Raw genomic sequence first — 21,644 nt, forward strand, 5'->3', positions numbered from 1 at the left:
CCTGATGTGGAGGCTCGTCCGCCATCTTCCTTGAAAACTGGAGGTCTGGCCACATCCGACACTCCTCGGCATGGCATCCTTCTACTGGTGCGTGGCTTGAACCCACAAATTGTTACTACTTACCAAGTTACCCCCAATGCTAAACCTAACGTTAGTGTATATTACTTCTAATCATTTTTATCACACCCTCATGCATCATTAAAACCAAAAGAACATCAGCTAAAAAATAGAATCAGTGAACATGTACTTGTGAAAGAGAAAAAAAGCAAGATGAAACCAATATACAGTTTTTGAAGCCTTCCCAAGCCAACCAAGGCCATGCTGACGTTGATTGTTCCGTCTGCATCGCCATGGAAGTCGCATAGCCATCATGCATTGCTACCCAGCCCAATGCCTGGAACGCACACAGGCCATCGTCGTGATCCTTCCAGCAGCTGACACGTGATCTCCACACCAACCATAACCTCCGTCGTCTCCACTCCACCACATCTTGCGCCTGGTCTTTCGCCAACCAAGTTAACTTCCTGACAGTCTCATCCCCTTCCAAGCGAGGGCCAGCACGCCCTTGCAAGCATCCGCACTGGAGTGTCCGACCATCCTACGTTTCATTGGATCGAGCCCCTGGCAACCATCAGTATCGTGACTTCAGGGAGAGATAGGAGACGATGGTTGCGGCGCCGGATCGGGAAGAGATGGGAAACGGGGCGGCGGTGCCGGAGCTCCATGAACGGGATATGAGCCCACCCTCGCCGCAGCCACCGTGGACTGCCCTCGGATACGCCAACCCCGGCGCCGGGGGTGGCCCCTCCCTGTCGCTGATGTCGCCGCCCAGCCGTCCGCCCCTAGCCCAGATTCCCGTCCTCGCACTCCTGAACATCGTCTCGATAACCGCACTGCTCCAGCATGGTCTCGAGCGTCCTCCGCCGTAGCTGCAGCTCCAGCGCCTCTGAGGCCGCCCTTCGCCTATTCGCCGACGACATGGAGGCCGCAGGCTCCATCGAGAACCCTAGGCGCACGCGATGGGTGGCGGCCGGCCGGCTTCGCTTCGCGGCTGGGGAGGAAGAGGGACATAGGTTCGTAGGTTTCAGTCACGCTGGTTTTTCTTGCTTGTTTCTTTTGTGCGTGCAGAATCGTGGGGAATCCTCGGGGATTGTGCGATCGAGGTTTGGGAGTAGGAAGCGAAGATACCACCTACCAACTGAGTAGAGATCAGAAAAGGTAAGAATCAACGTGTTAGAAAAGTTAGGATTTGAATTGATTTCCATGAAAATGGGTTTTATTGTTTGTAACGTGATATCAATACGTGCCCGTTTGTGACATGCCTACCAACTGAGTAGAGATTAGAAAAGGTAAGAATCAATGTGTTAGGAAATTAGGATTTCAATTGATTTCCATGAAAATGGGTTTTATTGTTTGTAACGTGATATCAATACCTACCCGTTTGTGACATGCATGATTAGGAAAGTTTGCAAAAGTTAAGAAAGTTTTTAATGGGAGAGTGAAAAAAATCACCGTGAGGATATAATAATGGAAGGTGAGACAAAAATAAACAAGACGAAAAAAAATCTACGAAGGTTAACCTACGAAAAAAACCGGACGAAAGTGAAGGGAGCAATTGGTAGTCTCCGCCGGTCAATTTTCGTCCCACCACTTTCATTCGGGTTTTTTTCGTAGTCATAGGTTTTTCCGCACCACCGCTCCCGCTGAGAAAAACCCGTACGATGCCCCTCCTCTCGATCCCGATGCAACCTCTCTCTTTCCCTCCTCTCCCGTGCCGCCGCCGCCCCCATCTCCTGCTCCGCCGCCGCCCCCATCTCCCGACCTCTTCTTCGGGCGCGGCCGCAGGAGCATCTCCACCTCTTCACTCCCTCACGCAACAGCACTCCAAACCCCCACCCCCACGCCTGGCTACCGCTAGGGTTTCTTACCCTCGCTGCCCCGCCGCGACTCATGTTACGGGCAGTGAGGATGGGAGCGGGTCGGTCGTGTCGCTTAGTGGGTGGACGGTTGGGGCAGTGGCTCCACCGCGCTGGGCGGAGGAGAAGGATCGAGCCGTGATGGTCTGAGCTTGGAGGGTAGCGTTGTGCCAGATCGAGGTAGCAGTAGCCAGATCCGTGTAGATCAAGGTTCACCGTCGTCTGATCCATGAAATTGGAGATTGCCATTGCACGGTTCGTTGATGGCCAACATGCGGAGCCACGCAGTCTGGCCCACCACCTCAGGCGGTCAGGCCGACGTGGTGCCTCCCGGGCGAGGCCGCGACGACCTCTTCCTCTTCGCGCTGTCTCTGTCCTCCTGCTCAAGCCTTCGCCGTCGCCTCCCATCCTTCGTGGCCTTTCTGTGTGGGCGCACTGCTGGAGGACAACGTTGAACATGAAGCGGAGCCCAGCCGGAGCAGTCTGACGCGGTGGTCGTGGCCAAGGAGCGGTGGTTGACACCGTTGAGCAGGGGCCCTCGGTCGCCTGCGCATGGGCCGCGTTCTGAACTAATGCTTTCTGCAACTGCAATGTTCCCCTCCACAGCCAGAAGGAAACATCCGTACAGGCAGAAGGAATGCAGTTCAGTGACGGCGTGGGCTACAACTGGATTAGTGGCCTGAAGGCTTAATGAGAAGATGAAGAATGTTGTACAATAGTGTCCATCAACAAAGAGTCCTACTACTACCGGTTTGAGAGGCTCTACCCTCAGGTGATTGATTACTTAAGACTTCAGACAAATACCAAGAAGTTTAACTGACGGATTCTGTAGCTCCTTTCCTTTGGAAGGATTTACTGATGTGCTAGGTAAATGTGAACTGATGCAGGATTCGGCAAGGAAGACCTGCAGTGGAGTCCAAGCATCGCATGCAGCACACCGGCGGCCTGAGAGGGCAGCAGCTGCTTTCTTTTCTATGAGAAGATGATCGAGGGGGCCGGCGGCCGTTTTGTCGTCATCCTCAATGTGTCCAAGCTCGTCCCGCATCGGTTGCAATATTTCTGACTCATCGGTAAGTGTTCGACAAATTGTCAGGTGCTGATTTGAATCCTTGTCCAATTGCAAGTGGCCTGTAACACAGGGTTGAATGCACATTACCATCACACTGCCATGTAATTTTTGTTGGTGCACAATCAAGTTGCTACAACTCTATTTATAGTTTATTTGCCCATTTTGTCTTCGTTGTCCATGGTCAGATCATGGTTTTTAGGAGATTGCATCGTTAAGTGTGTTCATTAGATTAAATTTTGGTATTGCATCGTTGAGCACTTCCTGTGAATTACATGAACCAGGTGTATGTTCTCTAGCCTCTATTGTGCAGTTTTCCTTTTTTTCAGGCTGTCCAGATGAGAACTGGGAAATGGCAATTTGGTTGAACTGAATCAGCTCCAAGCTCCTAAATTTGTGCATATCATAAAAACACTGCAGTGCTACCTCCTTGTAGTAATAAATAAGTGTAGTATGAAACTCATATATGCTTATTATTCTATTACTTTTGCACGTTCAAATCAAATCCACTGATAAATCAAATATGCTTTTTCAGAACGGATGGTCCACTTTAAAAGAAGCACAAGCATCATGTGGCATTGTAGTCATTGGTGAAGATTGATATGCACTCAAATGCAAGACTTATGATGGTGTTTGGTGACCGATAAAGATGATTGGAAAGCCTCTTTCCAAGCATAAGGTGAATCTTGTATATTTCACTTTCTGAAAACTATATCGCCATTTATTTAGCCAGTACAATGTTTATTTTCTGAAAACTATATTGCCGTTGTAGGTTATCTGATTCAAATTACATCCTCTGCTTGTGTTTTATGAGTTGATTTCTACCATCTACTGTAACGGCTGTGCAATAACCTTTTCGAAGTGAGATGTTTTTCTGTCATGAATGTAAACTTGAATTGCTAACACGATGGTACTTTTATCTAATGAGCATTTGACGTGATTTTGTAGTTTGTGAGGGTGGAAGCCAAAGGAAGAACAACATACAGTGAGGTGTTCTCCAAAGTTCAAACGCATGTATCCTTCACTAATTGGCCATGATAAATCATCCCCGAATGCCACGTTTAAATATCGATGGAGTTTGCTATAGTTTTGGATGGCTTTATCTAAACTGTAACTATGCAGTCTGCTTAAGAAGCACAAATTAAAGAGTATCCTGAATGCCACCGCAAAATAATTATCCTGTGGAGGTGATGCTGAAAGGCATAAAATTCAATACTTCTATTACATTGTTGCCATGCCATTTTTTTGCTGATACATAACACGTCTTTCAAATATATATGCTTGGGAACTGATTTATTTTCTTCCCTCTTGATTCATCAACTACCTCAACCAGCTACTGTCTATTACAGGTTGCAGATGAGATTTATTCAGAGCTGAAGTCCATGGCACATATTGGTCCAGGGGTTTGTATAATATGGACTTCTCTATTCCCTTTCCACTTCTGCGAATTAAGAAGCATTGCTCCCAATTCCATTTAGCACGGAACTGATACAAAGAGTGCCGGCCCGCCAAATGTCATGGTTCCAGAAAGCTTATTACAAACATCCACATGTTATAGACCTCTAACCAGCACTGTCGCCTTACTGTCTTTGCAACTACGACAGTGGAACACAACAACATCGCAGTGATCGGATCTGCCGTGCCATGTCCATCCAACGCCGCTCTTCTTCGTGCTTCTCCCAAGCGCCCTGCTCTCCACCAACCTCCCACCCAGGCCTCTCCATGTCATCGCCAGCCACCCTCCCTGAGCAGCGTCGACCTGCTGGTCGCGGTGCTGCTCTGCATCCTTGATGCTGGCGCATCTGGATCTTCCGGGGTGCCCCCGCTCTGCATCTACTCCTCCTCCGTCCGTACCACCCTTCCTGCTGATCAAAAGTCTCGTCTGGCTACTGCAGCACTCCACTTCCTCCTCCCCGATGTCTGGTTGTTGTTGTGCGATCAAAAGTCTCGTCTGGCTACTACAACATCTTGATGTCTGCTGGCTTTGCTTTGCTGGCAGGAATCACCTAGATCTGGCGGCTGCTCTGCGTTCGTCATGTGGGGGGGTGTGGCCGGGGATTGGGAGAAAACCATGATTGGATAGATGCTGCTGGCCAAGACAACGATGATGCTTCACACCATTTCCATCTAAATGGCGTTGTTTGATCATCGGCCTGACGGTGGCTATAGGTGAACTCTGGGGGAAATCCATGATCGTATCTTCTATTTGATCGACCACGGTGTCGCTCCCCTGCGCCGTAAACCTCCCTGGAGGCGTGGTATGGAGTGCACCTATCTTGTCTTGCCTCCGCTTCTTCGACGATGACCGCTCCACCAACCCCCCCCCCCCCCCCCCCCCCCCCCTTCGTTGCCTTCACTTTTCGCCGCTTCTCGTGATGCTTGCTCAAGACCCTCTCAGGGCTGCCAATATGTTGCGGCGAGCTTCGTGCTCTCGGTTCATCTTAGCTCAATGATTGAGCAAGATGCCTCACAAAGTTGGTTGTCGTTATGATTTTCGATGGTGGAGATCCCTGTGAAGGTTCGTGTTTGTTATGACATTCGTTGATTTTGAGTAGAGATATTCAGGTGAGGAAACTCCCCCCATTGATTCTCAAATAAATATTATCTTTGTTGTTTGATGAGAAGAATATTAGGCGGGGAGTGTATGATGCTTTCAACGTTCTCATTGCACTTCCTGTTACGGCAAAATAGAAAAAGGAGATACGGCGGATGGGCCTTTCAAGTTACAATTATGATTATGAGTTGATTTCTACCATCTTGTTCTTTGAAGGAATTTCGGAGAGGACTCGTCAACAAGATTAGGAGCAAGAAGGCACTCCTCTAGGAAATCGAAAACAGGCAAGCTGCTTACACTATGCAACAACTTGTCTTTGGTTTTGTTGCCTCTTACTATTTTATATATACTGGTGTATTTGATATCTCCTTCAGTTACAGCTGTTAGAGAATGTTAATGGCATCTGCCTTCCTTTCATATTGGTCAAGGTATTTTTCTTCTTGCGCTAGAACCGCGGAGATGCTTAACCCAGTCAGTTGCGACTAAGCTGTAACATAACTATATTTAGATCACCCTTGTACTGAACTTGTAGTCTGGCATTCCCATGTTTATAACCGCTGACCTAACGTAGCAACATAGATTACAACAACCAGTAGTGAATAGTGGCTACTTCAAAATTTATGGTATTCCTACGCGGTGCTAGGAATGCCTTTCCCCTTAGATATGTAGTTGCATAAAACACTGGCATATAGAAAGATCATGAGCAAAAAAAATACATGCAAGTGTATATAATATCATTTTTCTTTGAGCAGATATCTAGGAAAGCAAGGGTGGAAATTGTGATTTCAGAAGACTCGAAGTTTTCAATGGGCATGCATCTTTTTTTATATACTTCTCACACCAAAGGCTTATCAAGTATATTGAGACGATGTAACCGGACTATATTTGCAAAGTAAGGATTAGCAGTTCATGCTCCTAACCAGATATCCACAAATCTTGTTTCAGTGCACCATTTACGTTGCATGATGATCTCTCAATCCTTGTGTATATTGAGTAATTTGGCAAAGATGCAGTTTACTGAACACTTATGTATATTGAAGTCGGTTTTAGTTCCAATTTGGAATATACTATCATGCATATAAGCATGTTAATAGAAGCCTGATTGGTTCGGTTGATTTGCTATAGAACTTTTTATTAGACATGAAGGTGTCTGCCCCTTTTTTGTACAAAAAAGAGGGTATACCTACTTTGAAGAAAAATTGCTTGATATGTTTTCGAGTTGAGCGAGAAAACACTTGCTAATCTCTTATTCATATACTCTTTTTGTGTAGCTTAGTTGTCCATCTAGGGGTATTGGTGGTCATGCCGGAAGCCCGGAACATATGCGGAATGAGGCATCCATGGTCAAGCTTCGATAGACTTGCTAAAGTTAAAGAAGCTCATGATGAACTTTAGCAGACAATGTCTCTGATGTTCAAGACAGAACTTTGTAAATGAGGACAATGTCGCGAGATGCAAATATGTAAATGATGTTGAAGAGAGCTTTAAATGTCTCTGCAACAACGGACCTGCAGCCTGTAGGTAATTGGTCTTGTGTCTTCCAGCTGCAATAGAAAAAGTCTAAGCGATCAAGGTCCTACTGTTCAATTAAGCTGGCCGTTTGCTTTCTTCTTGTGCCTACAACATGCTCGCTGAATTATTTTGTCGTAGTGTGAAAGCTTGTAAGCGCCAGATTGAGACCCTACTAATAAATTAAGGTGGCTGCTTGCTTGCTTGCTTTTTTTCCTCAGTATCGCAAGCTTTACTGTGAATTAAAAGGAATTGAGTTCCTCTGAGCGCAATTTATTTATTGGTGAACAGAAGGCCATGTAAAGAATAAATGGCAATGGAGCCTAATAGAACATATACATGGCGTCTTGTGCTGCAGAATTTTTTTTTTTGACAGTGTGTTCCTGCATTTTGGAATATGGAGTAGAACAGATACATGACATATGATATGCTAGACATAAATCTTCAGTTTGGAATTCTCAAGTGCAGTTTGGTGTACTGTCAATATTATTTCAAGTCTAGGTTTACTTTAGAGTTCTTATGGATGTGATATTTGGCACAACCTGATGTCCAAGGACATCCATGGTTTTTTTTACATCTTAGTCGGTCGCCTCTCTCTCTCACCTCTCCCCCACATGAGCGAGCAAACCCTTCCATCAAGGCGTAACCCTAGATGACCGCCACTGTCAGCGGCACCTCCCTCTCCCTCAACCACCCAGCAGTTGCATCTGTCCTCCATCTCCTCCGTGCCATCCTTGGCTAGATCAGCGTGGGTTGCATCTGTCCACCATCTCCTCCGTGCCATCCTTGTCTAGATCAGTGTGGATCGGAAACACGAGCACTCACTGACTCCACTTCTGCAACTTTGGGGCAGGAGAAGAATAGCATAATTATTATGTCTGCATGGAAGGTGTGTGTTAGATGTTTACATAGACAGTATATGTCATACATCCTGATCAAGATTGGGCATGGCTAGGGATGAAGAGCATAGTGCGGGAGGCAGGTGTGGAGGTTGCAGAGGAGGATGGGGACGCGCTCGTGAGGCCCTACAGAAACATGAGCTCATGGGCTCCGACCTCCCTCACCGGCCCCATGATGCTATCCAGAGTGAAGGCAAAGTGCTGGCGGAGAAGGCAACAACTGCCTCTTCGAAGATTTACTCTGCGCCGTCGTCCATGGGGACGAGGCCGGGAGAACCGAAGGTGTTAGCAGAATTGGAGGAGGAAGAGACAACAGGGATGATGATGGCATCATCGCTTTGTAACTGAGCGCATGACGGCGGTGGGTACTACGTTGTGGGGGGAAGGGGGGTTAGTCGGTTGGGTGCTATCTGTGGCGGCACCATGCTTCAGCCTTGTGGCGGCAGTGTTTGAGGCGATGGACGGTAGTGTGCTATTACTGGCATGGTTTAGATTCCTCCAATCACTATGTGCACAACTAGGCGACTCTCGAGAAGGGATGTGTTATAAGCTCGGCTGCGGTGGAGATCATGCCTGCTACGTATGTGTCATCACCATAGTGGTTCGAGCGCATCGACTGATTCAACGGCAACGACCACTATGACAAGCCCAACCTCCTCTTCTTCATTGACATGAGCGCCATGGATGCCCTTCAGCATCCCATGTATGTCTCACACGGGTTGCATATATGTCCAGTCGGCCCGAAGCGTGCCAACATGCATCATTGTTAGATTGGAGGAAGAAGATCAAGCTATTTGAGAAAGCCCAACCATGGGGAAGAAGGCACATCGGAGGAGTGACCACCGAGTCAATGTTATCGTCGATTCGAGGACGATGACCATAATGATTTTGCTGACATCTTATTTGGAGTTGATACCAGCACCTCCTCACCCCATAGCCTAGGAGGCCACGACAGCCACTTTAGTGATATTGCCACATACACACGGTGATGATTTGGCATGCCTCCTTTTCCTCCTATTGCTTTGTTCCTTTCTTTCATGTGGTTTCTCTTATTTCAAATCATGGGACCTTCTTTCTTTTCTTCTATATGCAAAAAATATTTACGTCGTTGAGCTATAGTTTTAGATTGTCAGTATTTGCTCCATATGTTAAGGTAAGAAAAGTTGTCCCATGTTTCTTGCTATATCATATCAAGCAAAATTCATGGATATCTACAAGTATATCATATACTTTTATGTTAATGAAATCATAACTTTTGAAGTTGTAGATCAGTTTAGTCTCATTCACTATACTCCTTGCAAAATGTTGATCGTTTAGTCTCATTCACTTTGCAATTCCTATCATGAGACGCATGTTTTACAATTCAGTTTGACCCCAGCAAAATATTGTAAGGTGAATAAGTGCTTATGCATAAGGTCCAAAAAGTATGTGGCACAATCATTGGAATTATGGTGTTATTAGCTAGAAGATTTAGAAACGGATCAATTAAGAATTACACATATTTATACCTCCGATAGGGAATCATGTATTTCCTATTGGAGATCTAAAACAGCAGATTAAAAGCCCACCACAAATTTATTAGTAGCAAAACATTTACAAGGATTATTATATGCAACTTACACGAGGCTATCTAATGTTGGATATCTAGGCCTCTAATTATTTGTATTTATTTGTTCTAGCTCTATGGATACCAAGATCATTATAGTTCTTTAAAAGTAATGCATTTGTACTACAAGTTATATAAAGCCCATTGCAACGTACGGGCGTTCTACTAGTTTTTTTTTTGAACATCTGAGCGTTCTACTGGTTAGGAGTAGAGATCCTGTTATCATCGTGTGTGCCATGGTCGAAAACTAACCCCCCCCCCCCCCCCCCTCTTTTGTTGCGAGTTGGGTATCTAGCCGCTGTTCGAACCTATTTTTTTTCCTGTGTCCTCTGGTTGCTGTACGTGGTGCCGTGGCGGGGCGATAACGTTGGAGGTTCGCGTTTGTCTGGCAGAAAATTAGCACACGTGGTATGGTTTCAGTTATCCTAGTACTAGTACAGTTATTACGTGGACGCTTGTTTATATATTTAGGTACGTTGTCCATTTGAAAAACGATGCAATTTGTCAACGTACAGCTGCAACCATACGGCCCCAAAGCGAGGCTCGAGCATTCTCCTGCTGTTCCGCTAACCCCACCCAACAAAGACCGGTCAAACTTCAGATGCTTCCTGCCGAGTGCTCGCATAGCCGCCTTCCCTATAAGTAACACCACCCGGATGCACTCCGAGTTTCATCATCACAAGCAAAAACCACAACGACGGCACGCAAGAGCACACCGCGCGCGCGCACCAAGCATGGTGAAGAAGCCGTATCCCTTCCACAAGCCCTTCAGCCCCCTCCGCCGCCTCCTCCGGCGCACCCTCTCCGGCCGGCACCACCGCCACTCAACGGCAAAAGGTGCGGCCGTGCCACCAACGGAGAAGCTGCAGGGCCAGACGGTAATAGTCGACGTGGAGGCGTGGCTCCTGATGTCCCGGCTATCCACCTTCCCTTACTTCATGCTCGTGGCCGTCGAGGCCGGTGGCTTCCTCCGCGGCCTCCTTCTCCTGCTCACCTATCCTCTCATGTGCCTCTTTGGCCATGACATGCGCCTCAGGGCCATGGTCATGGTGTCCTTCTTCGGGCTGCGTGAGAAGGAGGTCCTTAGGGTTAGCAAGGCCGTCCTGCCAAAGCTCTTCTTGGAAGACGTGGCCAGCCAGGGGCTCGAGGCGGTGAAGAAGGCGAGGACGGTGGTGGCGGTGAGCACGGTCTTCCCAAGGGTGATGGTCGAGGGGTTCTTGAAGGAGTACCTTGGTGTGGACACTGTGGTTGGAAGGGAGGTCATGGTGGTCGCCGGGCGTTACATCGGAGTTATCACAGATGATGCGGTGGCCGCAGAGGAGATGATGAACAAGGGCAAGCATGATGAAGGGGTTGGGCTTGTCAAAGTTGGCGGCAAGATGCACCATTTATTTTCCCATAATTGCAAGGTGAGTCTTATTATCATTCCAGGCAAGTAGGGAATATGTTATTGTAGTAAGAAAACTAAACTTAGGAAATGAAAGGACAAAAGACTAATTACAGAAATAATATCGGGGTGTTTTAACACACAAGCTATTCTCATATGCAAGACATTCTCTATCTTTTCGCTTACAAGGAAATCCAGAATATTCAGATAGTAGAGCACACATTATAGGTAGACAGATGCACATCCCAGTGATATTGTCAGTAAGAAATTTAAAGGTCAGAATAGAGAACAATCCATGGTTACTTAGGTGAAATTTGGTAATGTTAGGTAGGAATTTTCACAAGAAAACACTATTCACGTAGCAGCCAGGATGTGTATGCTTAGGTATGTGCAAGTTAGCCATGTTAGATCAACCACATTATTGTAATGATAAAATATTTTTCTCAAAACAGTGTAACAAAGAAGTTTGGGATTCAAGCAATATGACTATATATACATATGCACAAATCAGAAATTACGTAGTTAAGTTGAATCATGAATTTACAAAGTAGCACCCAGACATATCCATGCATGCTAATTGCAATGTACTATATGGTTCTATAGTACGGTGGAGTACATGCACGTCGTCAGTACTACTACCAATTACGAAGGATGTAGAAGGAAAATAAATAAATTAAACTTCATGTTGCCAATATTTTGACTTCGTAGATGACTTGTAGAAAGGAATGAGAGTAGGCGGCGTTTGGTGTGAAACTTGGGGCAGAGCAGCATATTTCACGCTCCAGAAATGAGGCATGCTTATCCTCCTCTTAGTTGAAGTTTGGTGGCAAAGAGAACCTACCAAAGTGTCGTGCTGAGAGCATGTTATTTAGGTTCTGAAGTAAAATATACTATTAGCGAGATAAAATATTGATGGCCATGTTCATGGTACAGTTGAAGTAGTTGACCAGAGATTTACACTTCACGTAAGTATATTATATGAACTACGCACTAAATTAGAGCACCTTGGAACTGCAGGAAACGTATGCTGTGAGTGAGGCCGACAAGGCGGCATGGCAGGCATTGCCGAGGGACAAGTACCCCAAGCCCCTCGTCTTCCACGACGGCCGCCTCGCCTTCACGCCGACGTTCTCCGCCGCGATCGCCATGTACACGTACATCCCATTCGGCATCTTCCTGGCCATCCTCCGCAGCATGGCATACAGCCTCCTCCCCTACCGCGTCTCCGTCCCCATCGGGGCCCTCACCGGCATGCGCTCCCGCATCATCGCTGGACCGCCCGCCAACGCCATGGATGAAAACAAGGCCGGCGGCCGCCTCTACGTGTGCAACCACCGCACCCTCCTGGACCCGATCACCGTCGCGGCTGGGCTCCGGAAGCCCGTCACCGCGGTCACCTACAGCGTGAGCCCCGTCTCCGAGCTGATGGCGCCCATCCGCACGGCCCGGCTGACCCGGGACCGGGACGAGGACCGCCGGCGCATGGCGGGGCTGCTGGCCCGCGGAAACCTTGTGGTGTGCCCTGAGGGGACGACCTGCCGGGAGCCCTACCTGCTCCGGTTCAGCCCCTTGTTCGCCGAGCTCGCCGCCGAGGTCACCCCCGTCGCGCTCGAGACGCGCGTCGACATGTTCTACGGCACGTCCACCAAGCCGGCATCCAAAGTGCTCGACCCGCTCTACTTCATGATGAACCCGCGGCCGGAGTACCGCGTCGAATTCCTGGACCCCGTCGACACCACGACCGTGGCCGACGGCGATGAGGACGGCCACGGCCATGACAAAAGCCACAGCATCCACGTAGCGAACCAGGTGCAGCGTGTGCTGGGCGAGGCACTTGCGTTCGAGCTCACCGAGCAGACGAGGAAAGACAAATACATGATGCTGGCCGGGAACGAAGGCATCGTCAAAGTGAAGGCCAAGAAGTAGGCGTGCGGCTAGTTTTTTACGCATGTGTTATCATGTGATGTACAAGTAATTCTTTATTGCTTTGATTTCTTTTCACCGGTATTTGTAAATGGACTTATTGTTGGCCTGGGTGTATGAACATCTATACTTTATGTCTCTATGTTTTTCACTTGATGTGTGTGGAAATTTATGTACATATTCAAAAAAGGAATAAAGAGAGCAAATATGAAAATTTTGTTGCGAGGCACGATAAGGCAGTGTGCCTTTGGCTCGCTCCAATGATTCTAGTCGACGCTAGGTGGTCTGCAGACCAGGATGTAAATTTTTTTGAGCATCAGTACAGATACAAGTGCTCATATACACGCGCATATACTCACCCCTATGAACGCACAGAGCCGACATATCATCTTGAGATTTACGAAGTCAATAAATTCAGGAATAAATGCGAGCACCAGCATTTGAACTCTGGTGGGTTAGGGATACCACAGTCCCTCTAACCATCCAACCATAGGTTAGTTTGCAGACCAGGATGTAATTGTTGTTAATTATTCTTGATGTTCTTTGTACTACCATGATAGTTCATGAATAGATCCAAAGTTTTTCTTGCAAAAAAAAAAAGTCAACTGACACGACCTCTCTAAACTCTCCTACATCTCTTCCCGTTGAGAGTCATTGTACACAATGCCCAACTCAATCCCCTTCCGTCTCCAATGGTGTAGCATGCCGAAGTAGAGGTTGGAGAGCTGCATGAGAATCAGAAATTTGCCCTTCGGAAAGAAGTAGTGCCCCCCTCAAACATCTCTCTGAAGACTCGCTCTACTTCATGATGAATCCGCGGCCGGAGTACCGCGTCAAATTCCTCGAGCCGGTCGATACCACGAGTCCACGACCGTGGCCGACGGCCACGACAAAAGCCACAACATCCACATGGCGAACCGGGTGCAGCGTGTGCTGGGCGAGGCGCTTGCGTTTCAGCTCAGCGAGCAGACGAGGAAAGACAGAAGCATGATATGATGCTCGTCGGGAACGAAGGCATCGTCAAGTACTCTCTCCGGTCCCTTTTACTTTGCATATTAGGTTTGTTCAAAATCAATCTCATTCAACTTTGACCAAGTTTATATAAAAAATTATAGACATTCACATAACAACACCAATATCATTAGATTCATCTTGAAATATATTTTTATATTATATTTATTAGATATTATAGATGCTAATAATTTCTAATATAAATTTGGTCAAACTTAATAAAGTTTGACTTTCGGCAAATCCAATGTGCAGAGTAAAAAGAACAAGAGGGAGTAGTTTTTTATGCATGCATGTGTTATCATGTGATGTACGAGTAATTCTTTATTGCTTTGGTTTCTTTTCACCCGTATTTGTAAATGGACTTATTGTTGGCCTGGGTGTATGAACATCTACCTATACTCTATATCTCTATGTTTTTCACTTGATATGTGTGGAAATTAATGTACATCTACATCTATATCTATACTCTATACGTCTATACCTATATACCTGCTAATAAAGTAAGGTGTGTTTCTTCAATTATTTCATACATTCATCGGCAGAAGATTTCATTTTTCTATCCGAGGTGGTACTAAACTTTTGTATGTCCGTATGTTAGCAAAAGAAAAAGATTTGTCTAGAATAACGTACATGGGCCGCCCGCGCTACAACCCAGGAAGGTCAGCCCATTTTCTCCTGCACAGGCAGCAATAAGTAAACATATTTCCCGCACAGGGCGGTAGATAGTTTAACGTATGCACAGGGCATCAAGACTGGGCCGCCCATTTTCTCTATGTTTTGTTTCTATTTTTCTTCTTCTGTTTCTCTCTTTTTATTTTCCATTTCTTTTTTATTTTTCCCATTTCAATTTTATTTTCTTTTTTTCTGAAATTCGAGATTTTCAAAAATGTCGGAATTTCACTTCTTATTCAATTTTTCGGCAAAAATTTCGAATTCCAAAAATGTGTTCATATTTTAGAAAATGTTTGGGATTTCTTTGTCGTTTAAAATTTTCAGGATTTTAAAAAGTAATCCCATTTTTTTCAAATGTGTGTATTTTTTAGAAGTGCTCAATATTTAAGAAAATGCATTTGACAAATGTTCCACATTCGACACATATTCATGGTTTACCAATATGTTCATAAATTGAAAATAATGTTTACATTAAAGAAACAAATTTTCTAAAATTCTTCTGGATGTTCAAAATATGTTCCTGTTTTCAAAATTTGGTCAAAACTTCAAAAATGTTCGTATTTCTAAAAAAAGGTTCATGTTTTAAAGTAATGTATGTGAATTTCAAGAAATACTCCGTTTAATCTTTTTGTTCTTCTTTTTTTCAAAAATGTATGGAAGTTAAAAAACACTATTCGTAATTTAAAAAATCATTCATGCTGCCAAGTATATTCCGAAGTTCATGTTATGAATTCCAAAATTCATCCGTTCACCGCCAAAAGATTTCTTTTTTCTATCCGAGGTGGTACTAAACTTTTTTATGTCCGTATGTTAGCAAAAGAGAAAGATTTGTCTAGAATAACATACATGGGCCGCCCGCGCTACGACCCAGTAAGGTCAGCCCATTTTCTCCTGCACAGGCAGCAATAAGTAAACCTATTTCCCGCACAGGGAGGTAGATAGTTTAACGTACGCACAGGGCGTCAAGACTGGGCCACCCATTTTCTCTATGTTTTGTTTCTATTTTTCTTCTTCTGTTTCTCTCTTTTTATTTTCCGTTTCTTTTTTATTTTTCCCATTTCAATTTTATTTTTCTTTTTTTCTGAAATTTGAAATTTTCAAAAATGTCGTAATTTCACTTCTTATTCAATTTTTCGGCAAAAATTCCGAATTCCAAAAATGTGTTCATATTTTAGAAAATGTTTGGGATTTCTTTGTCGTTCAAAATTTTCAGGATTTTAAAAATTAATCCCATTTTTTTCAAATGTGTGTATTTTTTAGAATTGGTCAATATTTAAGAAAATGCATTTGAAAATGTTCCACATTCAAAAAATATTCGTGGTTTACCGATATGTTCATAAATTGAAACTAATGTTTACATTAAAGAAAAAAATTCTAAAATTCTTCTAAATGTTCAAAATATATTCCTGTTTTCAAAATTTGTTCAAAACTTAAAAAATGTTCGTATTTTTATAAAAGGTTCATGGTTTAAAGTAATGTGTGTGAATTTTAAGAAATACTCTGCTTAATCTTGTTGTTCTTGTTTTTTTCAAAAATGTATGGAAGTTAAATAAACTATTCGTAATTTAGAAAATCGTTCATGCTGCCAAGTATATTCCGAAGTTCATGTTATGAATTCCAAAATTGTGTTCCTATTTAAAAAATATGAGCGGTTGATTAGGGATTTCTGATGGGGAGATGAAGACGGGCACCGGAAGGTGCATTGGATGTCATGGGAGCGGATGATAATGCTTAAGAGGACGGGAGGGATAGGGTTTAGAGATATGCACCTCTTTAATCAAGCACTTCTAGCCAAGCAGGGGTGGAGAATAATTCAAAATCCGAAGAGTTTATGTGCAAGGGTGCTAAAATCCAAATACTACCCCAACGGTAACCTCCTGGACACAGTGTTCGCCTCTGATGCGTCTCCTGTTTGGAGAGCCATTGAATTCGGTCTTGAGCTTCTGAAAAAAGGTATCATTTGGAGGATTGGAAATGGGAGGCACATTCAGATACAAAGAGACCAATGGATGCCAAGACTGGAGGGTTTGAGAACCACCTCGTTTATCCGCAGATCGAGAATTTGTTGGGTTAGTCAACTCATGCTCCCAGACCAGAAAGAGTGGGATGAGACACTAATTAGACAACTCTTCTACCCTTTTGACGCTCATGAAATCTACGAACTAAACATCCCTAAAGTGGAGGTGGGTGACCAAATTGCTTGGCACTACGAAGAACGGAATCTTCTCGGTAAGAAGTGCGTACAAGTTAGCTGCCGCAAGCCTTCCCCAACTAGCCCAGAATCCTTCGAGCTCGAACAGTGAGCCAAATGACAGAAGTATTTGGGATCTTATATGGAAAGCAAAGGTTCGCGGTAAAGTGCGTATTTTCAGTTGGAGAGTGGCGACTAACACGCACGGCACGAAGGAAAACAAATGGAAAAGAACGCTTGAACTGGACAATACTTGATGTATATGCGGGAATGGAGTTGAGAATGAACACCATGCGATGGTCATGTGCACAAAAAGCAAAGCTCTCAGGTCTGCCATGAGGGAGGAGTGGAGTTTGCCCTCTAAAGATAAATTCAGGTATACGGGGGAGAATTGGTTGCAAACCTTGTTGGACACGGTGAACGACGAAGGTCGAACAAAACTCTTGCTGCTGCTCTGGAGAAGCTGGCACTTACGAGAAGACTGCATTCGTAACTGCGGTAAAGAATCAATTGAGAGCTCAAATCAGTTTCTGCTGAAATATGAAGAGGAGCTGAGAACTGCAGCTGATATCTGTGAGGAGACTGACAGGAGGGAGACTTTGACAGTTGGGAGCGGGGATGCGCAGTCTGGAGCTATGGCCTTGGACAAATGGTCGCCACCTGACTTGGGTGTGGCCAAAATCAACACGGACGCGGCCTTCCTCGCAGAATCCGGAGAGAGCGCTGTCGGAGCTGTCGCCAGAAACCACCGTGGACTCGTCGACATATCCATCAGCAGAAAACTATCGCGTTGTCAGAGTGCTGAAGAGGCCGAAGCCCGTGCTGCTCTAGCGGGTTAACAAGCGATGGCGGGCTATTACAATGGGCAGATTGTGCTGGAGTTGGATAACAAAGCAATTGTCAACGAGCTGAACGCACAGACCCCAACGCGCTCTGCTCATTATGGTCTGATCATGGACATTAAGCAGGTCATGGCAGGTTTCGCTACATGCAAAGTTCAGTACATGAGGCGTGGCTGCAACGCTTTGGCCCATGGCCTTGCCGCTCTTGCTAGGAGCTTCGGGGAGCAGATGATGATAGCAAACGTCCCGAGTAGTCTTCATTCTTTGATGCTCGCTGAATGTACTCCCCCTTCTGAGTAGAGACTCTACTCCAGATCTCAAAAAAATATCTTATGTCTTTGTCTGCTAAAAAAAGGTTTTCTTTTCCAGAATTTCGCACGTGGGCCTCACACTGTGGCCCAGCGAAGCTAGCAGACTTATTTTTTTGCCCATGTAGCTGGAAAAATTCTATTTTCTGCACAGGGCGACAAATAGTCAAACTTCGCACATGACAACAAATAATGGGATGGCCCATTTTTGTTTGTTTCTGTGTTTTATTTCTATTCTTATTCTTCTTCCCCTATCACTTCTTTCCTTTCCAAGTTTATTTCTCTTATAAATTCAAAATTCTCAAAAAACTTTCAGAATTAAAAAAATCAAATTATAAAAAAAAATCAAAAAACTTCCAAAATTTTGTTGCTATTTTGAAAAAATATTTGAAACTTCAAAAAAGCTTCCCATTAAAAAAACTTTTATTGTTTTTCAAAATTGTTCGAGATTTCTAAAAATTAAATGGAATTATAATAATGCTCCAAAATCCTCCAAAAGCGAGGCCGACAAGGCGGCATGGCAGGTATTGCTGAGGGACAAGTACCCCAAGCCCTTCGTCTTCCACGACGGCCGCCTCGCCTTCACGCCGACGTTCTCCGCCGCGATCGCCATGTACACGTACATCCCCTTCGGCATCTTCCTGGCCATCGTCTGCAGCACGGCATACAGCCTCCTCCCCTACCGCGTCTCTGTCCCCATCGGGGCCCTCACCGGCATGCGCTCCCGCATCATCGCCGGGCCTGCCGACGCCGTCGAGAAAGACAAGGCCGACGGCCGCCTCTACGTGTGCAACCACCGCACCCTCCTGGACCCGATCACCGTCGTGGCTGGGCTCCGCAAGCCCGTCACCGCGGTCACCTACAGCGTGAGCCCCGTCTCCGAGCTGATGGCGCCCATCCGCACGGCGCGGCTGACCCGGGACCGGGATGAGGACCGCCGACGCATGGAGGGGCTGTTGGCGCGCGGAAACCTTGTGGTGTGCCCCGAGGGGACGACCTGCCGGGAGCCCTACCTGCTCCGCTTGAGCCCCTTGTTCGCCGAGCTCGCCGCCGAGGTTACCCCCATCGCGCTCGAGACCCGGGTCGACATGTTCTACGGCACGTCCACCAAGCCGACGTCCAAAGTGCTCGACCCGCTGTACTTCATGATGAACCCGCGGCCCGAGTACCGCGTCGAATTCCTGGAGCCGGTCGATACCATGACCGTGGCCGACGGCCACGGCCACGACGACATAAGCCACAACATCCACGTGGCGAACCGGGTGCAGCGTGTGCTGGGCGAGGCGCTTGCGTTCCAGCTCACCGAGCAGACGAGGAAAGACAAATACATGATGCTCTCCGGGAACGAAGGCATCGTCAAAGCGAAGGCCAAGAAGTCGTAGGTGTGCGTGCTGCTAGTTTAATTTTCATGCATCTGTTATCATGTGATGTACGAGTAATTCTTTATTGCTTTGATTTCTTTTCACCAGTATTTGTAAATGGACTTATTGTTGGCCTGGGTGTATGAACATCTACCTATACTCTATGTCTCTATGTTTTTCACCTGATATATGTCTGAAAATTCATGTGCATACTGAAAAAAGGAATAAAGAGAGCAAATTTGAAAAATTATTGCGAGACATGATAAGTCGGTGTGCCTTTGGCTTGCTTCAGTGATTGTTGTCTTTTTGTTAAAAAAAATTCTCATTCAAAACGTTAGCTCTTTGGTTCGTTCGTTGGAAGTGGCCATCTTGCACGTTCCTAGCCCATGTGTGAAAGAAAAACATCGCTCCTGTAAGTCGTTTTCCCGAAGCCATCCCTAATAAAGAGTAGAATCACCATCATCAAAATGTATCTGCCCTGATCTATTCCGCTAAAAAATCCATCGCAATATATGCTTTTATCTGAAGCCGCCGCCACTACCCCTTCCAGGTTCCAGCGCTACCACCATCGCTCCCCTGGCCTGCCGGCCAGTTCCCCAGCCATCCTTAATCTCCAGTGTGATTTATCCCATCCGCGAGCGCCACCTCTACCCCTTCCAGCACCACCATTGACGCTCCGCACGCCAGTCCGACCAGCCACCGCCAACCCTGAAGCTTTCCCGGGCACCCACCACCGCTTACCCGTCTACTGGCACGACCCACGCTCCCCTAGCTTGCCACGACGGGCGCTTTTCCGCCTACACATGCATATTAACTTTCTCATTATTTCATCTTTCCCTACCAAACTAAGAGCATCTCCAACAGCCGCGCTAAAGCGCCGCACGCAAAAAACCTGTTTACCGCGCGCGCTGCGGTTGGTTTTGCGCGCCCGCCTGCGCTGACTCCAGCAGCCGCGCTATAATGCAGCGCGCGCGCCGCTCCAGCAGAGCGCAAAAATACAGCGCGCGCGACTCGCCGGGCATTTTGCATATATGATATTTTGGACAAAAATGAACATGTGAAATTTGACACAAACAAGTTGATGAATAAAAATCCATGCTCACAAGTTTAAAATCATGCCCACAAGTTCATCCAACCAAGTTCAAATGCAAACTAAAGTTCAAGACATGAAAGACATATCAATCTTCATCTTCCTCGTCTTCGTCTTCGTCCTCATCTTTCGAATACGACTCTTCCGCCTCCGAAGATGAATCTTCCTCCCTCTTCTCATCACGCACCGCATCATGTGAAGCTCCGACGGTGTTGGCAAGACCTTCAACGGCATCTTCATGGGAATCGGGGACGAAGCTAGAAAAAATGGGCACTGGTGTCAACCGCTTCCCACGCTAAGCCGCTAGCAGAAATTATAGTGGTGCAACACCATAGATAATGGCCGAGAGCGATATAAAAAGCAACAATATGCAGGTGATATTATTATTACATCTAAAAAAATCATACCGAGTAGCGAGTATTGGCTGAGCAAAGTCATAAAATAACACTTCTTTACATATTCCGGAAATAATACGCAAAAGGATGACTTTGGAACGTTTCATTTGTAACTTTTTGTAAAGGATGAACAAAAGAACATATTATATTCACAACAATAGTAAGAAAGAAATAGTGCAAAAAATAAGTATCGTTAAGGAAAAAATAAAGTGATACGAGACTCACATTTCATAACTTCCCTTCTCGATCTTTCATCTTCTTAAATAGATCAATTACATCGTCATTCGTTATTGTAGAAAATATGTTTTTCTCCACATAGCAAATCAAGTGCTGGTCTAACTGGCCTTGAAGACCTTGCCACATTACTATCTAGTGCTGGTCGTTTCCCTTTCAACAAAAAATTATCCATATCTTCCTGGTCCTTGGCAAATCAAAGAAAATAAACTAAAAAAATTACTTAGCCAATAGCCATCATGAAATAATTGCACATGTAGAATCGTAGTCTGTAGACAATCTAGAGATCGAGAGGCGAGAGAGAAGGTGCAAATTTCCTGGGATTGGAAGAGCCAACACTTGCAAATTAAAGATTATGCACTGGCGGACGGTCAGCCGATGTCAACATTCACCTGAAGAAACGGTCTCGAGTTCGCCGTCGTTCGTCGCGATTCGCTGCGGCGGCTGCGGAATTAGCATTCGAGATGAGGAGGCGAAGAGACGAGGGCGTCTGTCTGTTTGTGTACGCGTACAGCAATCGGGTAGCGTACATCGATTAATTGATACATAGTGCGTACGCATTGGGCCTGGCCTTGTATCGTTGTTTGCTGCCGCAGGCTGTTGATTTCTTTTAGAACTTAATGGATTTTATGGGCTAAGGCTTTAGGGATTAGCTGGTCTGCTGCTGGGCTGGGGTCAAT

The 21,644-nt window shown here is 45.7% G+C and overlaps 2 protein-coding genes and 2 long non-coding RNA genes across 7 annotated transcripts; all 4 read left to right on the forward strand.

Moving 5' to 3' along the window:
• The first annotated feature begins 1,719 nt into the window (after nt 1–1,719).
• On the forward strand, nt 1,720–5,820 carry LOC125535908. Of its 4 annotated transcripts, none has more exons than XR_007294854.1 (5): nt 1,720–2,688; nt 2,804–2,986; nt 3,518–3,661; nt 3,931–5,547; nt 5,753–5,820. It is a non-coding gene; the product is annotated as an uncharacterized LOC125535908 (long non-coding RNA). The 4 variants fall into 4 exon arrangements; XR_007294852.1 differs by adding an exon at nt 3,755–3,843 and having other exon boundaries at nt 3,931–5,819; XR_007294853.1 differs by having other exon boundaries at nt 1,721–2,688; nt 3,931–4,169; nt 4,332–5,819.
• Nucleotides 5,821–5,826: 6 nt separating this feature from the next.
• Nucleotides 5,827–7,261, forward strand: LOC125535909. The gene is made up of 3 exons (XR_007294855.1): nt 5,827–5,964; nt 6,289–6,428; nt 6,808–7,261. It is a non-coding gene; the product is annotated as an uncharacterized LOC125535909 (long non-coding RNA).
• A 2,977-nt stretch (nt 7,262–10,238) lies between these two features.
• On the forward strand, nt 10,239–12,998 carry LOC125541090 (probable glycerol-3-phosphate acyltransferase 3). Its single transcript, XM_048704576.1, has 2 exons — nt 10,239–10,959; nt 11,955–12,998. Exons 1-2 carry the CDS (start codon nt 10,285–10,287, stop codon nt 12,861–12,863), a joined length of 1,584 nt encoding a protein of 527 aa, XP_048560533.1. The 5' UTR covers nt 10,239–10,284; the 3' UTR covers nt 12,864–12,998.
• Nucleotides 12,999–17,579: 4,581 nt separating this feature from the next.
• On the forward strand, nt 17,580–19,266 carry LOC125535142 (probable glycerol-3-phosphate acyltransferase 2). The gene is made up of 2 exons (XM_048698192.1): nt 17,580–17,734; nt 18,384–19,266. Exons 1-2 carry the CDS (start codon nt 17,580–17,582, stop codon nt 19,264–19,266), a joined length of 1,038 nt encoding a protein of 345 aa, XP_048554149.1.
• Nucleotides 19,267–21,644: the final 2,378 nt, after the last annotated feature.

The sequence above is a fragment of the Triticum urartu genome, chromosome 2, assembly GCF_003073215.2.
Source record: "Triticum urartu cultivar G1812 chromosome 2, Tu2.1, whole genome shotgun sequence".
Taxonomy (NCBI): Eukaryota; Viridiplantae; Streptophyta; class Magnoliopsida; order Poales; family Poaceae; genus Triticum; species Triticum urartu.